We start from the raw sequence: 22,958 nt of genomic DNA on the forward strand, positions 1-22,958 counted from the left end.
AAGTGGGGCGGGGCTGCGGGGGCGGGGCGTGGCCCGGGGCGGCCGGACCCCAAATTGGCCTGGTCAAGATGGCGCTGATGGTCGGAGCGCGCGTCCTGGCTCGCAACCTGCTCCGCCCGTGTGCGTGACTCCGGGGGGCTGGAGTTGGGGGGTGCGGGGCAGCAGGGGCCCGGGGAGCCGGGACGGGGGCCGGAGGAGACAGGGGCCCCGGACCCGAGGGAGCTGGGAGGGGCCGGGGGGGAGCGGGAGGTTTGGGGACGGGGGGCGGGATTGGGGGCAGGGAGGTGCCGGGGACCTCAGGGAGCTGGAGGGAGCCGGGGAGCCGACTGGGGCCCGGGGCTAAGGGGCCTCGCGCTGTCGTTCGCAGGGTCCCGGCTTCCGGACGCGGTTCCCGGGCGGACGGGGCCGGCCGCCGGCGGCGGGGACGGTGTGCGGTGTTTCGGGAGCCCTCGGCTGCTGGTGGAGACGGACCCGGCGAAAGGTAAGCGCTCCTGCGGCCGCACGTTCGGGCGAGGGCGCCTACGCCGGGCCCCGCGGGCTGGGCTTTCCCTGGCTCGGCCCGCCCCGGGGCCTGGAGGACTCGAAGCCCGGGTGCCTCGCCGTCCCACTCCCGCTCCCTCCTCGCCCGCCGCTGGTCTTCCTGACCGCGGCTCCTGGGGACGCCTGAAGGCCATTGGAGATCAAGCCCTGTAGGAAGACCGTTTCTGTTGCGTTCAAAGCTTAAAGGTCATCAGCCCACGTGCTTTTCCCCAGTTCATTATGAAGATAAAAGTGTTTTGGTTTGTAAAGTTTGAGGGGTATGCCCCTCTATCTAAACTCTTCAGTTGGAAATTGAAAATAATGGAAGTATTTTAGAGTAATTTTTTTTTTTTTTTTTTTTTTTTTTTTAATATTCTGGCATGGCCCAGGACCTAGCAGATGGTTTACTAATTAAACCCAGGAGCCACCTCCCACCCCCATCAGAGCCTCTGGGAAAACTCTCCAAAAGGGACAGAAAAGGTAGAAAAAAACACCGTTGAGTTTTCTCTACCTGAGAATGTTCCCGACCTGGGTCCTGAGAAGACTTGCAGCCAGGGCTGGGCCTACTTCCAGGTTTTGGGGACACGCTGTGCTCAGGCCTACAAGAGGAGCTGGGGGGGCTGCTGTGGTTGGGGGGCTGCGGCCTCAGCCCACCTCCCCCGCGCCCACCCACCCTGCGTCAGGGACATGGTTGCTCACCCCGCGACCCGGATTCGCCCCAAGTCCTCCACGTCAACTCATGGAAACCTTTATCCTCTCCCCTGAGTGTCCTTGATTCTGCTGGACCGGGCTCTGTAAAAATCCAGTCAGCCTCAAAAACTTCCCTCTGAACCAAGTTCGGGGAGCTTGCTTCTGGGAATTTTGATCGCTTCTTCCATGTCCCTGTACGTTCCTGTAGCCAGTTAGTAAGTAACCTCAGAAGCCGGAGGTCTCAAAACAGCCCGTTTGTCTTCAGGACTTGGTTCTCCCTCCTAGAGGACTGTTTATGTTGACCATCTGGAGATTTCTAAGGTCCTGACCAGGGAAATGTAGCCTAAATGAACGGTGGCCCTTCGAAAGCCCTTGGGGTCTGTCCTTGGGCCAGGTAGCCGGAACAGATGGCCTCAGCTGGCCCAGGCTGGTGGCTGCCCTGTCCCAAGTGCTGGTCTGCCCCCCCGCACCTCCCCCGCTGCTGGCAGCACGCACAAGCGGATCGTGGAGAATTTAAGAACGTCAGGCCGCCAACGTGTTTAGCAAGAACCAGAACCCCCAGTGCAGTTCCTCCTTAATATCCGGTCTGCTCACTCCTCACGAGAGTAAGGCCATCTCCTACTCCCCTGGGGACAGAGGACTGGCATCTGGGGGAACAAGAGGAACAGACAGATATTTGCTCGTGAACGTTCACGGCCGCAGTAGTCACAGGAGCCTCAAGGCGGAAGGGACCCAGTGTCCGCCAGCACGCGAACAGAGACAGTGCGGTCCACACGTGTGCAGGGAGACACTGGGCCTCAGAAAGGGGTGGGACGCTGACCCAGCGGCACGGGCCGGCCTGGAGAACGCGGTGCTCAGTGAAAGGAGCCACACATAAAAGGTTGTATGCTTCCATGCACACGAAACGTCCAGAGTAGTCGGGTCCGTAGAGGCAGAAAGTAGACACTCAGTGGCCAGGGGCCGGGGAGGAGCGGGAACTGCTCGTGGGCGCAGGGTCCTGTGTGGGATAGAAATGCCCGGCAATTAGATCGTGGTAGCATTGGGACACTGTGCATGTCCCTATAGACCTGGACTGCCCACTTTCATTTATTTATTTTTTTTTAACGTTTATTTTTGAGAGAGAGAGCAGGAGCAGGGGAGGGGCAGAGTGAGAGGGAGAGACTGAATCGGAAGCAGGCTCCAGGCTCTGAGCAGTCAGCACAGAGCCCGACGCGGGGCTCGAACTCACGGACGGTGAGATCATGACCTGAGCTGAAGTCGGACGCTTAACCGACTGAGCCACCCAGGCGCCCCAAACTTAACCAATTTTAATAACCAAAAGTTAAAAATGAAAGCTGTCGCTTCCCATGGCCAGGTTGAGGGTGCGGGATGGTTGGGTGTGCTTTTCCAGTCCTGGGTGTGAGCTTTCTCCTCTTCGTTTTCAAACTAGGGGTCGCCGTGATAAAGTTGAAGAACCCCCCGGTGAACAGCCTCAGCCTGGAGGTGCTGACGGAGTTTGTCATCAGCCTGGAGAAACTGGAAAACGACAAGACCTTCCGAGGCGTCATCCTGACTTCGGTGGGTGCTCGTTGGTTCCCCGAGTTCTGATCACGGCAGGAACCTGCTGCGAGGTCACGTCCACACGTCACGTGCTGTAGAATGACCAGGTAGACCCGGATGCCGGTGCCACCGGGGACCCTAGTCCTGGGCCTGGTCCAGGGGGGCCCCCGGTGGTCCTGGCATGCTGTGGGCAGATGGCTCCCCCCAGAGCACCGCGACCTCTGCCCCAGGCCGGACTGTGGGGAGAGCCTCAGTGCCCCGCAGTCGGGCCAGAACTCAGGGGAGGGCAGTGAATTGTCTGCAGGGGTGGCCTGGAGCCCGCGCTGATTGGTGACGGGTAGTCCACCGGGATATCCTGTTGGCAGTGGAGCCACTGGCGTGTTCCCCGGTGGCCACGCTCCCTCGTTCCTCTCCGCGTGGGCCTTAGAGTCACGTCCTCAGAGGGCAGATTTTCCCTTCCGAATTCTCTAGGGAACCTTGGTGTTGCGTCCAAGAGCCGACAGATGCTGCTGTTTAATGACATCTGTGGGAGGGGTGTCACCGGTGAGGCCGGGGAGGGGGCGGTCCTCGGCCTGGGCCGGGTAGACCCCCTAGACCGACAGGATCGGGGGCCACGCCGGCTCCGGCAGCCCCACCTACTTTGCCAGGAGAGGAGGTAGACGGGAGTGCGGCCTGATGTAACAAGCCCTTCGTCGTGTCAGGAAGAGTCCTGGAGTCGCCTTTCGAGTTGGGGGGAGCCTCCCAGTAGAAGGGCCACCGTTCTACAGAGACCCGTGAGGACGTCTTGTCGCACCATTGTTAAAGGCAGAGGGTCACGGTCTCTTCCGGGCAAGGCTTGGCACGTCCACTGGGCACGCGCCTGCTTTCCTTAAACCCTCGGCCTGTCCTGGGTGTGACCTGGTGTTGTCCCAGCTCTGAGCTCTCGGGGTGGGCCTGATGCACACACCAGGGGGGGTCTCGTGGAGTGGCCCCCCGGGGAAGAGGGTGGCGCTCCAGGGGCAGGGCTGGCGCTCGTGGGCACGGGTCACTGTGACAGTTGAGGCTGACTTGTCTGGACGTGTTGCGGTTCCCTGGGAGTGTTTTGCTCAGGAAAATTTCTGAAAATATTCCCTGCAAGAAGTTTCACAGCGTGATTGATCACGCCAGGAAACGAGAGCTGGGAAGACCCATGACTTCTGTCCCTCGGCAACAAAGCGGGGCTCCGTGCGCCGCCCCCCCCCCCCCCCCGGCCTCAAAGCGGCACGGCCCCCGGGGGATGGGGAGCCGGCGTGTGTCCCTCCAAAGCCCACGTTGTCCCCGGGACTGTGTCATCTTACAAATGTGTCTCCGTGTGTCTTCGGCTGGGTGCCTACTGTGTCTGCAGCACAAGGCCTGCCCAGTGGGCCCTCAGCAGATGACGGAGCGACGTGACGCTGCTCTTGTGGGGACACACGATAGAGGCCGCAGACGAGGGCTCACGACAACAGCAGCGCATTTTTCTCCGCTCTCCTGGAGCGTCCCTCTCCACTTCTTGCAGCTGCTGCCGGGTCCTGGCACCCCTGTGCCCCGCCTCCTCCACCCCGGGTCTCTGTGTCCACGTTTCCCTCCCCTTGGAAGGACCCCTGCTCTCACGTGGTCTCACGTTGGTCACGTCTGCAAAGACCCTGTTTTGAAGACAGTCACACTCGTGGGCACTGGGGGTAAAGGCAGACACGGTTCGGCCCGCTGCAGGCGTGCTGCCGAGTCCCAGATCACAGCCCGTCCGGTCCGTCTGGCGGGGCGAGCCCCCGTCAGCACGACCGTGGTGTCTCTCCCGCAGCCACAAGCTTTCCTCGAGCGTCCGGACCGTGGGCGCGCTCTTCCCCGCCACGTGCAGATGAGCTGCGTGGGGTATTTGGAGGGCGGGGAGGGGTGCCCGCGTTCAGCGTTGGTTAGGGAAGGAGGCACGCGCTCAGAGCAGGGGCAGCCTGCCCCCACCGCCACCCCGTCCCCGGGGCGCCTGTGACAGCCAGGTCGCGCTGGCACGCGGCCTAGGGAGACGACAGGTCGGCCTCCAAGCGTCTGCGTGCACAGGTCCACGGGGAATTGCACTCTGCGCCCTGCACACGAGCTTGGTCCTGTCGCTTAATGTGAGGACGCGGAGACGTCGCCTGTGACCGTCCCGTACTTCACGTGTCGGTAACAGGTCACGCCAGCCCCGGACACGCTCCAACCACGGGAACATCTCGTTCGCTTAGAAACGTTGTGACCGCGTGGTGGCCACGGAGCAACCCCGCCCCGCCTCTGGGCCGGCAGTGTTTGCTGGAAAGCGGCGCCGTGCTGGCGGTCCCCTGTGTCTGCTTCCCCCGCTCTGTGGCGGCTGTGTTGGGACCTGGGGCGTCCGCATGGGACCCACGGCCTTCTAGGCCAGGCTTCTGTGTCATGCGTGACCGCCCAGGCAGGGCAGAGTTCTGGCTCCTCAGCTCATTGCTGTCCCTTCCCGTCCTGGCAGCACCTCCCGGCCTGCGCTGGCGTCTGCAGCGTTCTTGACCTCGAGGGTAAATCAGAACGTGTGCCCCCTCCGGGCCTCTGAGTTCCCCTGCCCAGGACCGCACACGCAGCCGTGCCCAGAGCCCGCTGTTTATGTTCCTGGGGGAGCACCCGACCCTACCTGCCTGTTTTGCCTTTTCCCATTTGAAACTGGAAAGTAGGAGGAGCTAAGTCCAGGGTAGGTCCCAGCTTCGGCTCCCGGGGGCCTGATCCTGCCACCTTGAACGTGACCTCGCCCCCACTGCGTCTTGAGCGCCTGTGGGCTCCCGGGCCCCGGGGACGGGTTGCTGCCAGGAGATGGACGGTGACGGGGCCCCTGGCTCCTTCACTCCGGTAGGACTGCCCCGGGATCTTCTCGGCTGGCCTGGACCTGACGGAGATGTGCGGGAAGAGCCAGGCGCACTATGCCGAGTACTGGAGGGCCGTGCAGGAGCTGTGGCTGCGGCTCTACCTGTCCAACCTGGTGCTGATTGCTGCCATCAACGTGAGTGGCCTCGCTGGCTCGCCAGGGCCAGCCCAGCGCGTGGGGGGGCACGAAGAGGTCCTGTCCTTGGGAAGGCTGGGAAGGGAACGGTCGGGGGAGACCCTCGGATGTGCACAGGGGAGCCTCCATTGCAGACAGGCGTGACCTGGTGGCGGGGTACTTCGCGGGGCGGGGGCAGGGACCGGGGCACGTGGTCGACGCGGCCCGGCAAGAGAGCTGTATAGGGAGAGGGGCGTGAGGAGGGGATCAGATTCACATCAGGAAACATCGTTCCGGTCTGCCCTCGAGAAGGTAGGGGCTGTTCACGCTCAGGAACCGGTGTGCCTGAAGACGGGACACCCCAGGTGAGGTGCCAGAAGGGTCCGAGCCAGGGGACGGGAGGGTGGCGAGAGTCAGGACGACCCACGAGGCGCGTGACAGCCGACAGCAGCTTGCCGTCTGTTCAAGGCAGTGCGGTGCGTGAGATGAGGGCGGTGTGAGTTTGGGGTTCCCAGGACATCCGGCTGGGGATGGCGATGGGTCCCGTGGGGCGTGACGGGTTGTGACCGCTCTGGCCGGATGCTGGTTTGGCGTTTTAGCATCCGGACCGAAGCCGTGAAAAGAAAGACGGCTTGCCACCCAGACAGGAGGGAGATTTTTGGCCCCCGAGAGCTGGTGGCCCTGTGAGGCGACGGGGCTGACGGGCAAGCCCGAGCCGGTGTGGGTGCAGCACCCCGGGGGCGCGCACCCACCGTGGGACCTGGCTCTCCGGAGCGCAGTCAGGACGCTCCCCCGCAGCACCAGAGCCAGACCGCGCGTCTTCCCCCGCAGGGAGTCAGCCCTGCGGGAGGCTGCCTGATCAGCCTCACGTGTGACTACCGCGTCCTGGCGGACAACCCCAAGTACACCATGGGGCTGAACGAGACTCTGCTGGGCATCGTCGCCCCCTCCTGGTAAGGCCGGGGGCTGGGCCCGCACTCCGCTCGGCCCTGGGCGAGCCCGTCTGCCTGGGAGCCTCCAGCAAGCGAATTGTGTTCCAGGTTTAAAGACACCCTGGTGAACACCGTCGGCCACCGCGTGGCAGAGCGCGCCATGCAGCTGGGGCTGCTCTTCGCGCCCGCGGAGGCCCTGCGGGTGGGCATGGTAGACCAGGTGGTGCCCGAGGACCAAGTGCACAGCGCGGCACTGTCGGCGATGGCCCAGTGGCTGGCCGTTCCAGGTGAGGGGCACAGGGAGGGGCTGCAGGTGTGCGCACCGACGGGCGAGCCTCCCCCCGCCACGGCCGGGTGCTCTGGTGAGACCAGAGCCTTCGCGCCAAGGTGCTCTGTGCGGGTCGCGGACGTGCCATTTATAAGAGCGGACTTAGTGTCCTGAGGTCACTATAACAGATTACCCCGAGGTGGGGGGAGGTGCTTAAAACAACAAAATGTGTTCTCGACCTTTCTGTAGACCATGCTCGACAGCTGACCAAGAATCTGATGCGCAAGGCCACAGCCGACCGCCTGGTCAAACAGCGCGACGCGGATGTCCAGTACTTCCTCCAGTTCATCTCCAGGGACTCCATCCAAAAGTCCCTGCGCGTGTACTTAGACAAGCTCAGACAGAAGAAAGGCTAGGGTCCGGGCCGCGCACGTGGGGCTTGCCCCACATGTGCCCTTCTGGGGGCCCTCTGCTTCCAAGGGGTTTTAAGCAAGGTATTTTCCGATTTCAAGGTACTTTCAGCTCTTGGTCTCGCTGGTCTTAGAAGCTCTGTTCCCGGTAGCCGGTGTCCCAAGGCCACTGCCCCCCAAGAGCGCCTTTTCCGCCTGGCAAGTGGGCAGGGTGGGATCGGGGGGCGGCATCTCCGTTGGGGAATCGTGAACTGGCAGGAGGGGCAGTGCAGGATTCAGCGACATCGCTGCTGAATGTCCCCTTTCCCCGAGCACAAGTGTGAATAAAGTCCTCACGTTGTCCCGTCACTGGCTGCCCGGCCGCCTGACTGCTAGGGGCACGTGACCAGCCCGGTGTGGGCCGGTGAGCCGCACGGGACCCCCAGAGGAAAGCACTCTGGCCACCCCATCTGCCTGTTTAGATGGAGGGGGCACAAAGGTTCAGAGACAGGGTGCTTGGGAAGCAGGGAGGGGTGAGCCCGTCTGTGCCACAAGAGCCCCGGCCTTACTTTAGGAAGGTGACCTGAGAAAAAGTCACGCGGGCTCTTGAAGCAAACGTATGTCCTCCACACGGTTCAGGCCAGTTCCCAAAGTTGCCAAACGTGAGATGTTTCCCAAACCAGCAACCTCACTGGGCCCCTGTCAGTCACACCCTGTCCCCCATTCATGCTCGTTCCCGATCCTCAGGTGATGGGCTTCCCCGGGACACAGGCCACAGTTCTCCCCAAGTCCTTGTCCAGCCCAGGGCTCCTGAGAAGGAACCCGCCCCGCCTGGGCGAGGCGTCCAGCCTGCTCGCCCCTGAGGGAGAGAGAGGGCGGCAGGGACTGTGAGGTTGGCCCTGTCTGTCAGCACTGCCCGCGCGCGCGCGTGTGTGTGTGTGTGTGTGCGCGCGCGTGCGTGTGCCCAGCTGCGCTCAGCACGAGTCCTCGGACGCATTTACGGTTGGCACCGAGGGAAAGCAAGCACACTCGGGGAGCTGCATTCTAGAGCCTGGTCTGGAGGGCGTCAGTTCCCAGCAGGGTGTGACACGGGTGGGCTGGGCCATCCCTGTTCCCCCAGGGGGCTGGGACCTGGGACCCACTGGGCTGCAGCACCAAAGTCTGGGCCTCACAGGGGTGGAGTCCTAAGAAAGGACACGGAGGCCTTGAAGCCGACCAGTGTGTGGTCCTGGCTAAGCGCTTGCTCCCGTTTATTGAGCACAGCCACGCACCCGGCGCCCTGTAGGTGCTCCTCACAAGGAGGAGGTAGATGTCGCAGCCCATTTTACAGATGGGGAGACAGGCTGAGTGGGCCTGTGATGTGTCCACAGCCACTAGTCCAGCCAGCCCTGCCCCACGGCTTGCTGGGGCTTGGCCAGCCATCCGGAAGGAGATCTGTGGGGGCCAGAGTCCTCCTCGGGTCGAGTCTGGAGGCAGCGTGCCCTGACCAGGCCTTGAAGGTTTTCAGTGGGACTTCAGGGTCACCTCCACAGGAAAATGGTCACTGATGGCAAGGGCCTGGAGGGAGAGGAGGTGGGGCCTGCTGGGCAACCTCCTCCTTTGCAAGCTCCACCCCCTCCACCTCCCACCCCTCCACACCCCCAACCCCCGCCGGGGGGGGGGGGGGGGGGGTGCGGCGGGCATCTACAGACCACTGTGCTGCCTGCAGGTGGCGTGGGGCACGGACTGGGGACCCCACTCCAGAAGAGGCCAAGGGCATCTCCTCCCGCCATCCCACACTTGTTCCTTTCGGCTTGAACTGAGCCCCTAAGGGCGCTTCCGACACACTAGTGCGGGGAGGGGCGCCCCCGGCCTTGGGCAGCAAGACACTGGCCACCCCCACGCCCGTCAGTTCCCCCCCCCCCCCACGCCCACCTGAGTCTGGTCCAGGCCGAACTCCTCCTGGAAGTCGTGCACAGCGGCCGACTGGGGCTTCAGGCTCCTGCGCAGGCGGGCGCCGCACACCACGATGCGGTCGTAGGCGCAGTCCGAGTTGCCCACCGTGGTGTCCGCGCTGTCCGGGATGAGCCACTTGAAGACCTCGCTACTGCGCAGGCGGATTGCCGGCCAGTCCTGCGCCCTCACGTAGCTGCAGTCCGCATTGAAGTCGCCCAAGAACAGCAAGTCCTGCGGGGCCGCGAAGCCGGGGCTGAGCCCGCGAGAGGGACGCGCCCCCCACCCCCACCCCGGACGCGCCCTCTTGGGGCGGGAGCGGGACTTACGTCGGTGCCCCATTTGTCGATCACGTCCAGGTACACGTCGTAGAGAGCGTCGATCTCCGCCACGGCCTGGTGCGGCGCCGCGTGCAGCGGGATCAGCACGAGCTCCCCGGCAGCTGCGGAAGGCGCGTGTCAGAAGCGGGGGAGGGGGGGGGGCGGGACGGGGGCGGGGCCGCGGAAGGGGAGGGGCGGGGCCTTACCCGAGCCGGGGGCGGAGAACTTGACCACGAAAGGTTCACGGCTGAAGGCGTCCTCCGGGTCCGGGTACTGGTACGTGTCCACCACCGACACCGCGTCCTTCCTGGGGGAAGGAGACTGGTGGTGGCGCTGAGCCGGCCCCCTCCTGCCCTGCGCGCCCAGGCCCCGCCGCCCCGCCCCTCACCTGTAGACGAACAGGTACATTTCTTTGTACTGCTCCCGACCCAGGGGCTCGCTGCTCACGAAGCTGTACTCGTGCCTGGACACGCTGCGGAGACAAGGGCCAGGCCCGCGGTCAAGTCACCCGCCGGGCCCTGCGAGCCCGGCCTGGGCTCCGAACGCTGGACCCTGTCCCCCGCACCTGTTGATCTGCTCCATGAGCGCGGACACGGCGCTCAGGTCCGGGTCTCGCACCTCCTGCACCAGCGTGATGTCATAGCCAGCCACGATCTGGGGGAGGGGCCGGCAGGTGCGGGGTCACGCGCCGGCGGAATCACCGGAGAAGCCCAGCTGCGGCCCCGCCTCCCGGCCCCTGGCCTCACTTGCGCAATGACACCGCCGCAGGCTGGGTCCGACACTTTGCTGTCGCCAAAGCTCTGGATGTTGAAGGCTCCGATGCGCAGCGCCGCGGCCCCGGCGGCCCCCAGCGCCCAGAGCGCGGCCATGAGGGCGCGGAACCCACCCATGGCGCGGAGCGGGCGGCTGGGAGTGACAGAGACGCTCCTGAGCTGGAATCTGGAGTCAGACACGCCAAGCCACCCCTCTCCGCCCCAGCCCCGGGGCCACGGGGGCCGGTGAGAACGCTTGACACAGAGGTTCCCCGCGTCTCCATGTCTCCCCAGTGGTGCACTAGGCCTACCGTGGCCCTTCTCCATCGTAGGGAAACTGAGCCCCAAATACGAGCACCCCATTCCCATCCAGCCCCCTGGTCGGCCCAGTCCTCCCCAGCCACGGCACCCCCACACGGGCCGGCTCCATCACTCACCTGGGATGCGGATGGGGCGGCAGCCGAGGCTCGGGATCTAGGTCAGAGATCCAGGCTGGGGGTGTGTCTGTGGCACAACACAGACTCCTCGCTTGGCAGGGCAGCAGTTCTGGTGCCAGGGCTCAGGCGGGTATTTGAGGCCCTGGTCCAGGGAGGGGCTGGACTGCTCTGGGTCCGCCCCCTCAATGAAGCTGGACGCTGGAACTCCTGGTGGCCGGTCCCAGGGAGAGCCCTGACGGCCAGGTGGCAGGGGCATCCACCCTGGGCCTGCTCTGGTGCCCCCAAGCCCATCAGAAGCGGGACTCCGCAGACTCTGACCGCCTCCCGGCACCATGTCAGGACTGGATAAGAGGGTCAGCCATCCAAGGTCCAGTCCTTGTTCCTGTCCTCCCCCCACCCCCCAAAACCAGGTCATCCAAAATCTCCCTCCTTCAGCGGCACCTTCTGGGAAAACAACGCAGTGCAGCCCTGTCCCCCCACACGCTGTCACCTCAAGGGAAAAAGCCTTGGTCCCCTGACCCGACAGACAGCACCAGGGCTGGAGGCAGGGAAACGGCATCCCCTTCCACCCACCTGGGGGGAGCTCAGGAAGCTGGAGTCACGACTCCCACTGGGCAGGGCAGCAGGAGGAGGCTGCCTGTCCACATGCCAGCGACACCCACACACTGCCAAGGTGCCGCCAGCCCCTCCGGAGCCCTGGGCGGGGCGGCCAGGCATGAGAGTCCAGAGGGTGGCCCGGGCAGGCGTGCTGCCACAGGGAGACCTGCCAGGACAGTGGCCCCAGACCCCGAGGCTGCCGCTGCCACGGCAACATCACAAGTGGCAGATTTTCACATTTTATTGTAAAGCAACAAAAAACTATTTACACTCCCACGTCCCCTCTGAACACCTGAATTCTGTGTTCTTTCTTCTCCGGGTCCTCGCCCCTACCCAGCCCAGCCCCCAGGACCCTGCAGGCGGCCACGCTAGACAATGACCGTCTGCACCTCGAGCTGGCCCTCCGGTGAGGCGATGACCAGCTCGCCCGCATGCTCTAGGATTTCAATGTCCTCCGACGAAACCATGGTCACGGTGGCCTGCTCGGCGCCATTTGCACCCGCACGGGCCGTGAGCACGGTGCCCTCGCTGATGGCCGAGGCCAGCGTCATGGCCACCTGTTCCGTCAGGCTCTCAGGGGTGGCGATGGTGATGGTGTCGGCGGCAGCCGCCTCTGGGCCCAGCCCCGCCTCCTGGTCCATAGTCACATTCTGCACGATGATCTGGTGCCCGGCGCTGGCCTGGTGCACGATCTGCTGTACCACCTTCATGATGTGGCTGTCCACCTGTGGGGGGCCCACCGCTCAGCTCGCGCAGCGGAGGGGCGGGGACGGGGGCCCACACCGCCCTCCTCGGCCCTCCCCCGGCCCCTCACCTCTGTCTGGGCGCCCTCGATGATCTCCGCGGCTTCGCTAGCCTCCGCGTCGTCCGCAGCAGCCTGGACACGGGTCAGAGGTCAGCCGACCCCAGGGGAGGCTCCGCCACCGTCCCACCCCGCCCCTGCCGCACCCACCTCAATGATGTACTCCTGGGTGTCGGCCACGACGGAAGAGAACTCAACCAGCACGGCGTGCGGGTCCTCAGTGAGGACTGCGGCGGCCGCCGCGGGGCTCTCCTCGGCCACCAGCAGCTCCTCCACCTCCAGCAGGCAGCCGCCTGGGGCGGGAGGGGGGCGGGGGGGAGGGGCTCGGTCAGCACGCCGGGCACCCCTCCCCGCCCTCGCCCCCCCACCGCGCCGGGCCCTGACCTTTGGTGCGCAGGTGCCGGTTGAGGGTGCCGTGCTCGGCGAAGCCCCGGCCACAGCGGTAGCACTTGAAGGGCTTCTCGCCCGTGTGGTGCCGCACGTGCCGCACCAGGGAGCCCTTCTCCCGGAAGCCACGGCTGCAGAACGGGCACACGTGCGGCTTCTCCTCCAGGTGCGTCCGGAAGTGCACCTGCTGGGCGTTCTGTGGACCCGCACCGTCAGTGCCCGCCTGGCCGCGGCCTCCGGGCCGGGCCGGAGGGGCTGGGGGAGGGGCTGTGAGGTCAAGAGGCAGGGACGGGACAGGGATCTGGCCCAGGAGAGGGGAGCCCTCGGGTCAGGGGTTGGGGCCCGAGCACCCACCTTGGTCTTGTAGCACTTGCCGCACTCAGGACACGGATAGGGCCGCTCATCCGAGTGGACGCGCCGGTGGCCGCGGACGTGGGCGATGGTCTTGTAGAGCTTCCCGCAGTCTCCGCAGCGGAAGCGTCGCTCGTGCACGTGAACCTCCTGGTGCTTCTTGAGCAGGTAGGCCTTGGGGAAGGCCTTGCCACACTGCACGCACGTGAACGGCCTTGGCCCTGGGGCCGCACGGGATGTCAGGCCGGGTCGCCACCCGAGGGCCCCAAACACACATCCTGGCTGGCTGCCGGGTGCCCCCCACTCCTGCCACCCACCTGCGTGGCCCCTTTTGTGGGCCTCCAGGGTGGCCGCCGTCGGGAAGGTCTCACTGCACTGAGGGCACGGGTGGGTCCTGGGCACGGCTGAGGGCCCGCCGGCCACCTGCTGGCGGGCGGGGGGAGGTGTCCCAGCATGCCTCCAGCACCCACTGCGGGCTGGACCCCAGCAGCACCAAGAACAGAGCCGTGGCACCCCCCCACACCGGCAAGCTCCACCATGAGCCCAGGGAAGGCAGTAAATGGGGGAAAATCACTGCAGAAAGTGGCTCAATGTTTCCACCCCAGGGAACACAGCAAGGACGGCTCCCAGGCCAGGGTCGTGACCCTGTACCCAAGGTCTGACCCCCAAAGGAGCTCGCCGGCGGCGCAGCCACCTACTGTCTCCGCTGGCTCCACCTCCAGCAGCGGCAGCTCCGGGGGACCGTCTCCCAGGGGCTGGGGACTGGGCGCCGCGGGAGGGGCTTGCTCCAGGGCCCCCTCTTCTCCAGTGACACGCTCAAGGACAATGCCGGAGTTCTGCATGGCCTGGTGCAGCAGGTTCTCACGGCCACCCTCACCGGAACAGGGAAGCTCCTCGGAGCCGGGGGGCTGTGGGCAGGCAGATGGAGGGCAGCTGGTCAGGCAGAGACACTCGGTACCCACTTGCACGCACTACACGGAGCAGAGCCAAGGGGCCCCAGGGGCACTGTGCGTACGTCTTGGGGAGCCCCACAGCCCGTTCCACCTCACCCCCAGCTCCCTGTCCCTCACCCCTCCCTGCCCTCTGGCATGCCATTGGTCTCCTGTCTCCCCTGCAACCACACTGAGCACCGGGAAGGCAGGCCAGCTTGGTCCCGTTCCCGCTGGAGCCAGTGACCGGCACAGAGCCCGGCACTGAGCGGACAGAGGCCAGCCCCTGGCCTGCCCGCACCTCTGGGGCCAGGGCTTTCATGCCCAAGGGAAGTTCTTGCATCTGGACGTGGACTTCGTGGATGACAGTGCCCTTGGCGTCTGTCACCAGGTGAATCACAGGCGATGTCTCCATAGGTTCGCCCGTCACCGAGGATGATGTAACGGTTCCCACGGTGGAGGCGCCAGACCCTTTAAGGCAGAACCAGGAGAGCCCCTGAAGAGACCGCTGACCAGGGCAGCACCCGGGCCCGGGCCGGGGCGGGGAGCCCCTACCTCGCGGACCTGCAGGCGTGTCCTCTTTGCCCACAACCACGTCCTTGCTCGCGCTGAAGCGAATCTTTTCGGTGCACGGGGTCAGAGACTTGAGGTGCCGGGTCAGCGCACCCGACTCCCGGAAGCTCTTCCCGCACTTGGCGCACTTATAGGGGCGCTCGTCTACGGAGAGGGCAGGGTCAGCCCCAGGGCCAAGGGGCAGGCAGGCCCCCAGCCACAGCCTCACGCTCCCCCCAGAGGCAGGGGCCACAAGGCCGGCTCCCGGCCCCCTCCTGGCTCACCCGTGTGCCGCCGGTGGTGCCGGATGAGCGAACCCTTGGTCCGGAAGGACGCCCCGCACAGCTTGCACTCGTGGTCCTTGCGGCTGCTGTGGGTGACCATGTGGGCCTTGAGGATGCTGCCCTGGGGGAGAGCGGGGAAGCAGGGCTCAGGCACCTCCCCGGAGGAAGTGGGAGGGAGGCCCGGGCCCACCCGCCGGCGGGGCCCCGAGCACGCAGCCCCCGGCCTCACCGTCTTGAAGGTCTTGTGGCACAGCGCGCACACGTATCGGCCGTCCTTGTTCACCAGCAGCTTGACCTGGGCCTGCTCGCCCTCCCCGGGAAGGCCCGGGCCCTGACGGCTGGGGCTGCCTGGGGCTTCCGCCATCTCGCTGTCCCCCGGCTCTGCCTCGGCGGCCACAATGACCTCTTTGATGTGTCCACCGCCTGAGGAGAAGAGGGTCAGCCTGAGCCTCGAGCCTCTGACGGCCCTGCCACCTCCTTTGATCCCTGCCTGGGGGCGTTGCTAGGACACGGTGCAGCTGTCCTGACCGCCCTCCAGCTCCAGGGCCTAGTGTCTGCTCCCTGAGCTGGAGGCCGCCCAGAGGGGCTCCAGGACCCCAGAATGTGCCCAGTGGGGAGACCCACCATGAGCACCGCAGGACTGGATGTGCGCAGGGGTCCTGCCCCCTCTGAGGACAACTGAGTGCCAGCACAGAGACGGTGTGGATGGGCCGGGCCCGCCCACTGCACCGGCTCCCACTGTCAGGTAAGAAAGATGCCTCGGGGGACGGGGGGAGGTCACCCACTGTGTCTTGAGGCAGGCAGGCTGGGGACCCTCCCGGGAGAGTGAGTGCTCCCGAGAAACCTGGAGCTGCCTGAGGAAGGAGGCCTGGCCTTGGCGCCTCTCACGGGCGATGAAAAGATCTGACGATGTGCAAAACTAAGCTGTAAACACACTTCATAATTTCTGCTCATAAAAATGACATGTGGGAAGCGGCTGTAAAGCCACTTCTTAGGAACCATCTCAATCAGTCAGACATAGTGTGTTGACAAGCCATTCTCACACAGAACGCAAGCACCGTGACTCAGACAATTAAGACCATCTCTCGCCCATGCCCTGGCTTATGTGCTGGATGCTCTATCTTTGCTCCGCCCCAGAAGCAAACCTCCAGAAGGCCAGGGACCTCTGCCAGGCGAGGACTTGGGATAGAGCGCGGCACAAGACACAGCAGGCGGACGGCTCGAGGAAGGGAGAACAGGGCTGCCCTGAGTCCAGAGATGAAAACCAAGTCTGTTTCCAGCCAAGAGGCAGGAGGGCCGGGAAGAGGTATCTGGCCCCCCACACAGCCCCTGCCGACTGTGGCCCCTGGCCCCCCAATCCTGGGAAGCCAGCAACTGGCAGTTTAGGACTCTAGCCAACCCCGGAGCAATGAGTAGCAGACTCCTAGGGGGCATGTGGTGCACCCAAGATGCCTGCAAAGGGGGAAACTCCCAAGGGGCCAGAGAGGCAGGAGGTACCCAGAGGGGAGCCCTCAGAGCACAGGGACGAGCCACCGAGCAGCAGGTGTGGGCCAGCTGGAGGTCAGGGGGGCGGGAAGGGGCCTGGCTAGAGGTGCCACCCAACCCCAGGGGATTTGTTTTCCCCTATGACACCATCCAGGGCCAGAGCACGCCCCACCCCCCACATGACAACATTCCTATCCAGAATGGCAACAGGTGAATGTCCCTGTCCACAGGAATGTCAGGCAGGGGAAGGGACAGCATGGACACAAGGACGGATGTCCGGCTGCCTCCCTGAGGTGGGTCCGTGGCAGAAAGGCCTACTCTGCGGCTCCCCTCCCGAGGTCTCCACCCCTCTTCCTGCCCCATCTGGTCCCAAGGGCTTCCCAAGGCCAAGGTGTACCTGTCACCCAAACCCACATCCTGTGCAGCCGCCCACTCAGGCACCTGCCAAGACTCCTGCCCAGCAGACCCCTAGATAACAACCCTTCCTTCCAAGCTGGACAGCAGGCTGCACCCTCCTGTCCGGCTGCCCTTTGAAGGATCCCCCTTCCCATTCCAGACCTATCAACTCCTCCCTCTCCCGCTGCACACCAGCAAGGCACTCGAACTTAAAAAGAGCCATCAAGGAGGCTGACTGGGCACTATACGCTCATAAAAGCCAGGTGAGAATCAGGGCAGGAGTTGCCACACCCACAGGGGAGGGGACAGCCAAGGTCAGACAGCAGGTCCGGACAGGGCTGGAGCCACCAGTGCATCCTGTGCATACCCCAACCTGACCCATCAGAGTGGACTGGGGTGGGGAGCAGGAACCGGGGTTGGCAGAAAAATGGGGAAGATTCCAGAAGGACCAGGGAAGGACCAGGGAAGCAGCAGGAGCAAGCAGCCAGCTCGTGACTGTGCACAAAGTGAGGACTCCCTGAGCGCAGGCCACACGCCTCCCCTCTCCTGGCGGGCAGGGCTTGGTGCCCAGTGCTCACTCTAGAGGGCCTCGGCCCTCCTCAGCCAGGCTTTGCTCTCAGGAGAGCAGAGGGTCACAGTAGCAAGGGTCCCTCGCTTCCAGCCCTAACCACAAACAGCTGTGCTGAGAGCCACACACGGACAGACACAGGGAGACCGCGCCGGCTTACCCACGATGTCGGGTGCGTGGCTGATGTCTGTCGTTAATGCGGCCGTCTCCACCACGATGTGGGCCACCGTGATGGGCTCCTCCGGGCCGGCCACCGCTGGCACCACCTGCCGTGGGGGGACAGGGGACAGAAAGGATTCTCCTGCAGGGCTCCAGAGTTCCCTTGGCTTGGAGAGGGCAGGCTTGGGTTTATCTCCACATGGGAAGGCTGCGGTGGGACCTGTCATCTCCCCTGACATCTCTCCCACCCCTGCTGTGAGTCTGACTCCCATCCTGGTCCCTCCAACCCAGGCCTAAGGGGTCAGCCCCGTCACTCAAACGCCCCTGGCCACCATGGGCCGGATGCAGAGCAGCGAGCACCCTTGCAGAGGGCTCCCGGGAGAAGTGACCGGCAGTTCCAGCCTGAAGCCCAGCTGGCCGTGCAGGGATGAAGGTCAGCACCCTCACCCACCAGCCCCAGCCAAGCTATCAAGCGATGTGGGTCCAGGGACCTTCCTGGAGGAAAGGGCACCACTGGGAGGGGCCAGGAAAGAGCACAGGGTCTGAGGGAGATGGCTGTAGTCCCACCGTCCTCTGGGCCATTCCCTGTGACGACCTGAGGCGGCTGACATCTCCCAGAGCCTCCTTTCCCAATGCCATCCGACGAGGGGCCCGAGAACACCACCGTGCAAAGGTGCTGGGGACCTTCAGAGGCCTGCATGCGTACAGCCCAAGCACGTGCAGCATTACAACCTTGGCCATGTTTATGACAAAGTGGCAGGACTCCCAGAGCCACCCTTTGCAGGATCCCGAGAAACCATGTGTCAGGGGTGCCTGGGAGCTCAGGTGGTTGAGCATGTCACTCTTGTTTCGGCTCAAGTCATGATCTCACAGTTTGTGAGTTCAAGCCCCATGTCAGGTCTGTGCTGACAGTACAGAGCCTGCTTGGGATATTCTCTCTCTGTCTCTCTCTCTCTCTCTCTTCCTCCCCCAACCTCTGTCTCTCTCTCAAAATAAATAAATAAATTTTAAAAAGGAAAAGAAAAACCGTGCATACAGGGCAGGAGAGAAGCCAAAAGAACAAAAGCCACCATGACAGCCCTGAGCCACTGAGCCAGGACAGACCCTGAGGCTCCAAGAAAGGAGGGATGTCAATTGTGCAGGCTTCAGCCAGAGGCTGCTGGGAAGGCAGGGCCATCCCGGGCCATCCAGGAAACCAGGAACACTGCCAAGCTCTTAGGGACAGGGCCCAGGCTCCCTCACCCATGACCAGATGCCTGTCCTCTGTCCACCCCCGTGCCACAGGGAACCGGCTGCACAGGTCTGTCAGGGCACGCACACACCCCTTCCCGGCCACCAGGTGAGCCCAAGGAGGAGGGCACACATGTGCGTGGACGTGTGGTGGCAGGTGGAGAGGGCTCACCTCCTGGCCCAGCAGCGCAGCAGCAGCAGGGGCGGCAGGCAGGGCCTCCTGAGGGGCCCGCTGGCAGACTTTCTGGAGTTTGTGCTGAACAAAGTCTTCCAAGGCAGTGAACTCGGCCTGGCAGCGGCCACATCTGTGCACATCGTCCTCATCTGCAACAAGCCTGTGCTCAGTGGGGCCTGGGAGGGCCTCCAGCCCTAGGCCAAACCCACCGAAGGGTGCCATCGGACCACAGGCACCTTCCAGCCTCTGGTGACCTGCGGAAGAGGTGCCCACCCCTGGGAGAACAGCATCCAGCAGGCGGGGGCCCCAACCTGAGAGTCAGACTGCAGAGATCCAGTGAGGCTGCCGTGCCCAAAGCCCCCACTTCAGAGATGAGGGGACAGAGCCCCGGGGAGCAGCTAAGAGGTGGAAGGATTCACCCAAGCCGGTTTGGGGACAGTGGAGGACCAGAGTTTAAGACTGCTTCATCAGCTCTGAACAGGCAGGAGCTCCCTCTTCTGGAGAAGACACTCAGGGTGGAACTTCCCAGAGAGGCTCCACACCCCAGGCTCAAGTCCCTCACCATGTAGGCTGACCGTGCCTGCCCCAGGTCCTACAGCAGGCGCTTCCCACTCACTGAGCCCCTCCTGGGTGCCAGGCACCTCACTGGGGATGTCCCCAAATCCAGCCAGCACCCTGGGGAAATAAGGATGACTATTCTCATTCCAGGAAAATGACCTGAGATTCAAGACCACCCAGCTGGTGAGTGTTCGGGCCAGAACCTGAACCTGAGGGTCTACTCCGGATGCCCCGCTATTTGCACAAAGGGATGGGAGGATGTTCCTTGTGCTTCTATAAAAGTCTGCCCGTTCCCACCACCTCGCATCCGGTCCCACATCAAGGTCAAACCCAGGCCTGGCACACGGAAGGATCCCAGCCATGTCTTTGGACTCGGTGGGCAAACAAAGGCCCACACCACAACCATGACGGGCCCACACAAGACCACCTGCCAGAGGGCGATCCCCTCCAGATGGTTCGCAGTCACAAGCGAAGCACTGACGTGCCCACCACCCTTTTAACCTTCCCCCCTTGCTCTCCAAGTCTGACTCGCTGTTGCCAGCGAAGGAACACCCACCACAGAAGGGGACGCACTCCGCCCCGTGTAACAGTGACGAGGCTGGGGGCAAGCACAGCAGGGCCCAGCAACCTCCAGAGAGATCCCTCTCCAGGCTGCCACTGCCCCTAGTGGTACTGCCCCTCCCCCAGCTGGAATAAGAAGGAGCAAGACAAAACCATGCGCTGAGAATAGGAGTTCTGCGGAGACAGGGGCCACTACCCCAATATCGCCAGCCAGCCCCCCTCCTGTCTGGCCCAGTCTATAGCCTCATGAGACAAGCTCGGAGGAGAGAGACCCAGCTTCTGTCTGCACAAGCTGTCAGGGCGCCCGGTCGTCCGCTCTGCCCTCAGCCAGTTGCCACCGGCTCCGTCTTCCCTCTCACCGGGGTCCAGGGAGGCAGCGCAGCCCAGAAGGTAGGGGAGTCGGTTGAGGAGTCACACAGCCCTGGCATCCAGTCCAGTCCTTGCTACTTACTAGCTGGGTGACCTGGTCACCTTCACACCTTTGAACCCCAATTCCCTCATCCACAAAATGGGAATGAATCACAACAACAACAACAACAACAACAACAACAACAGGAGCGTCCAGGGTTGGTTTGAGGACAAAAACGCTGATGCCGGGTTAAGTGCTTAACACGTTTTTAGCAGCAGCAGCAGCAGCGGCGGCAGCAGCATCCCCTGCCCAGGACCAAACAGCCAGAACGTGGCGAAAGTGGCAGGTGTGGGATGGAGCCCGCAGGCCGGCTGCAGGGCACCGGCTCTCCGCCACTGGGCTCTGCTGCCTCCCCGAGGGGCAACCGGGGGCCTGGGGCCCGAGGCCCCGCCCCACCCCACCCCCAGCCCCAGCCTCCAGCCCCACCCCAGCCAGGGCTCTAGAAACCCGTCAGGTGCATTGGGAGGGGGCCCAGCGGAGGGCGGGGCCTTGCCCAGACAGGAAGGCGAAGAGGCGCCCGACCGCCGGCCTGAGGGCCAAGGCCGCCGGTGGAGGCGACGGCAGAGGTCTCCACACGAGCAACCCCACAGCCTCGGGCACCTGTGAGTACCCGCAAGTGGGCACCGAGGCCCACGGGGTGATGGGCGCCCACAGGAGAGGCCCGAGGGTCTGAGGAAGCCGGGGAGCGCGTGGAGGGCTATGCAGGACCCCTTGGGGACCCGTGAGGTCCGCAAGGAACCGGGGTCTGGGACGGTCGGTCGCGTCCACAGCTTAGGCCCTCGGAGCCGCCTCCAGCCGGGACTGAGCCGTCCCCACCCCGGCCGCGCCCGACCCTGTCAGGCCCCGTCAGGCCCTGTTACCTTCTTCGCTAAAGGGCGCCGGGAGGCCGAGGAACCCGCCAGGAGCCAAGGCCGCCGCCGCCGCCGCGACCCCGCCCTCGCCCGCCTCCCGCCCGGCTTCGGCCCGGGCTTCTGCCGTATGCGCGGCCGTCACCCGCACTGCCATCGCGCCCTCCATGTCGCAACGCGCCGCAGGAAGATGGCGGATTTACGACCGTGTCGTCATAACAACGGGCCGCGCTGAGGCGAGCGAGAGAAAACGACGAGAGGAGGCCGACGGGGCGGAGCCAGGTGGGTTTGACAGACAGGCAGCGGGGCGGAGCCTAGGAAGAGAGGCCTAGAATCTCAGAGGCGGGGCCAGACTCCCGGAGAGAAGGCAGGGGGAGGGGCTGCTCGGGGGCGTGGTTACGCTGGAGCGGACTGACTGGCAGGCGGAGGGGCGGGGACAGAGGCGGGCCCGAGGGGCGGGGCTGGGTGAGGCGGGGGCGTGGCCATGCCGGCGGGGCGAAGGGCTTGGTTCCCCGAGCGGCCCCGGGAGCTTCAGGAAAGGTTGAAGCAGACGTTCTGAGCCGGTGGTGCCGCCGCGGGCGCCCCGCCGGCGAGACACTGCCCCACCCCGGCTCCGGCGGGTAGTGTGGTGCGCGGGTAGTGCGGCGCTCGTCGCCCCAGCCCCACCCCCTCGGGTCAGAGCCTCCCTTGTTGCCACGGTCGCCGGGAGGCACCCGATTTGGGTTTGGCTCACGGGTAAGCTTCGCTAAGCCTTTTATACTTACGCGTATTTTTTAAATTGTAATAAATATACATAAGACTTGCCTTTAATGGCATTTAGTGCATTCACAACGTGCACACAATGTGCATCACCACCGCCAAGTTCCAGAACATTGTCGTCATTCCAAGAGGAAACCTAACCCCTTAGCACTCACTCCCCATTCTCCCCTACTCCCAGCCCCTGGCAACTACTTTCAGTCTGTAAGGATTTGCCTTTTCTGGATATTCTCAAATAAATGGAATTACACATGTGGTCTTGTACATCTGGCTTGTTTTGCTTAGCGTAATGTTTCCCAGATTCATCTGTACTGGAAGCACGTCACTACGTTTCTTTTTATAAGCTGAATAATATTACATCGCCAGGAAAGACCACAATTTATTTAGTCTTCGCATTCGGTTGGGTTGTTCCCACCTTTTCCACTATTATGAATAGTGCTGCCATGAACACACATGTACAAATTCCTTTTATTCTTTTCAGGTGATATTTAATTAGCTCTATGAAGCTAAGCACTTTACAGGATTTTCTCATTTAAGATACCAATCGCCCCCATTTTGAAGATGAAGAAACTGAGGCACAGTACTGATAGGACGCTTGCCCAAGGGCAGACTGGAGACTGAAGTCTGCACAGAGCCATGGGCTGGAAACCCACAGGATGTGCTCTCTCCCACATCAGTTATCTTCTGTGGCCCAGCCCCGTGCTGAATCCCAGAGACTCAGATGAATCAGAACTGGTCTCCTCCAGGAAGGCTAATCTCTAGAAAAGACCAAGCAGAGACTCAAGGCACGGGGCAGAGAGTAGACCGTTCTGCCCTGGCAAGGACACCAAGCAGAGACTGTCTCCATGCTGGGGCTGCCCAGCTGGGCCCCCGAGGACTCTTGGCCTGGCAGAAGCTGGCCTGTGTGAAGCACAGGTCAGATGGTCAGAGGTCAGACTGGGGTAACGATGAGGTTGCTTTCTGCATGAGGCTTGCTCACCAGTGCAGGGGGATAGGCAGACGGTGTGAAAGCATTTCAAAAGGATCCCTCTGACTGCTGTGCGGATAAAAGGACCTCAGGGCCCATAGAGGCAGGAAGATCCCAGATGGATGGTCTCTGAGAGGGACAAACAGGAGGAAGGCCGGGGAGGGGGTGGGGGGGAGCTTGTGGAGGGGGCTTCTG

At 63.8% G+C, this 22,958-nt stretch overlaps 3 protein-coding genes across 7 annotated transcripts; 1 reads left to right on the forward strand and 2 right to left on the reverse strand.

Annotated features, from left to right (window-relative positions):
* The first annotated feature begins 14 nt into the window (after window positions 1–14).
* ECI1 (enoyl-CoA delta isomerase 1) lies at window positions 15–7,677 on the forward strand. Its single transcript, XM_042970872.1, has 7 exons — window positions 15–120; window positions 368–481; window positions 2,639–2,766; window positions 5,594–5,740; window positions 6,551–6,672; window positions 6,760–6,938; window positions 7,169–7,677. Exons 1-7 carry the CDS (start codon window positions 69–71, stop codon window positions 7,333–7,335), a joined length of 909 nt encoding a protein of 302 aa, XP_042826806.1. The 5' UTR covers window positions 15–68; the 3' UTR covers window positions 7,336–7,677.
* Window positions 7,678–8,309: 632 nt separating this feature from the next.
* Window positions 8,310–10,450, reverse strand: DNASE1L2 (deoxyribonuclease 1 like 2). Its single transcript, XM_042970873.1, has 7 exons — window positions 10,307–10,450; window positions 10,126–10,214; window positions 9,949–10,032; window positions 9,767–9,867; window positions 9,570–9,682; window positions 9,223–9,474; window positions 8,310–8,865 (listed from the first exon to the last, which is right to left on the reverse strand). Exons 1-7 carry the CDS (start codon window positions 10,448–10,450, stop codon window positions 8,812–8,814), a joined length of 837 nt encoding a protein of 278 aa, XP_042826807.1. The 3' UTR covers window positions 8,310–8,811.
* A 1,122-nt stretch (window positions 10,451–11,572) lies between these two features.
* E4F1 (E4F transcription factor 1) lies at window positions 11,573–21,225 on the reverse strand. 5 transcript variants are annotated; one of them, XM_042970870.1, is made up of 14 exons: window positions 21,053–21,224; window positions 18,662–18,813; window positions 17,261–17,366; window positions 14,881–15,074; window positions 14,652–14,772; window positions 14,380–14,532; window positions 14,117–14,286; window positions 13,585–13,794; window positions 13,204–13,309; window positions 12,890–13,107; window positions 12,533–12,731; window positions 12,299–12,441; window positions 12,161–12,223; window positions 11,573–12,071 (listed from the first exon to the last, which is right to left on the reverse strand). In XM_042970870.1, exons 1-14 carry the CDS (start codon window positions 21,207–21,209, stop codon window positions 11,715–11,717), a joined length of 2,349 nt encoding a protein of 782 aa, XP_042826804.1. In that variant the 5' UTR covers window positions 21,210–21,224; the 3' UTR covers window positions 11,573–11,714. The 5 variants fall into 5 exon arrangements, with proteins under 5 accessions (XP_042826804.1, XP_042826803.1, XP_042826802.1 ...); XM_042970869.1 differs by having other exon boundaries at window positions 13,204–13,312; XM_042970868.1 differs by having other exon boundaries at window positions 14,371–14,532.
* Between the last annotated feature and the right edge of the window lie 1,733 nt (window positions 21,226–22,958).

Source organism: Panthera tigris, chromosome E3, assembly GCF_018350195.1.
Source record: "Panthera tigris isolate Pti1 chromosome E3, P.tigris_Pti1_mat1.1, whole genome shotgun sequence".
NCBI classification, from domain to species: Eukaryota; Metazoa; Chordata; class Mammalia; order Carnivora; family Felidae; genus Panthera; species Panthera tigris.

What these genes read in the sequence shown, in the direction of transcription:
- ECI1 (XM_042970872.1), top strand. Translation starts at nt 69, where the DNA reads ATGGCGCTGATGGTCGGAGCGCGCGTCCTGGCTCGCAACCTGCTCCGC. An exon ending in GGCATCGTCGCCCCCTCCTG is followed by an intron (nt 6,673 to 6,759) that starts GTAAGGCCGGGG and finishes ATTGTGTTCCAG; the next exon opens with GTTTAAAGACACCCTGGTGA. An exon ending in CCAGTGGCTGGCCGTTCCAG is followed by an intron (nt 6,939 to 7,168) that starts GTGAGGGGCACA and finishes ACCTTTCTGTAG; the next exon opens with ACCATGCTCGACAGCTGACC.
- DNASE1L2 (XM_042970873.1), bottom strand. Translation starts at nt 10,450, where the DNA reads ATGGGTGGGTTCCGCGCCCTCATGGCCGCGCTCTGGGCGCTGGGGGCC. An exon ending in GTTCTCCGCCCCCGGCTCGG is followed by an intron (nt 9,683 to 9,766) that starts GTAAGGCCCCGC and finishes CGCCTTCCGCAG; the next exon opens with CTGCCGGGGAGCTCGTGCTG. An exon ending in TCGGCCTGGACCAGACTCAG is followed by an intron (nt 8,866 to 9,222) that starts GTGGGCGTGGGG and finishes CTCTCCCTCCAG; the next exon opens with GCCCTTGCCATCAGTGACCA.
- E4F1 (XM_042970867.1), bottom strand. Translation starts at nt 21,209, where the DNA reads ATGGAGGGCGCGATGGCAGTGCGGGTGACGGCCGCGCATACGGCAGAA. An exon ending in AGGTGGAGCCAGCGGAGACA is followed by an intron (nt 13,313 to 13,584) that starts GTAGGTGGCTGC and finishes CCCGCCCGCCAG; the next exon opens with CAGGTGGCCGGCGGGCCCTC. An exon ending in CCGGCACCTGCGCACCAAAG is followed by an intron (nt 12,442 to 12,532) that starts GTCAGGGCCCGG and finishes CTCCCGCCCCAG; the next exon opens with GCGGCTGCCTGCTGGAGGTG.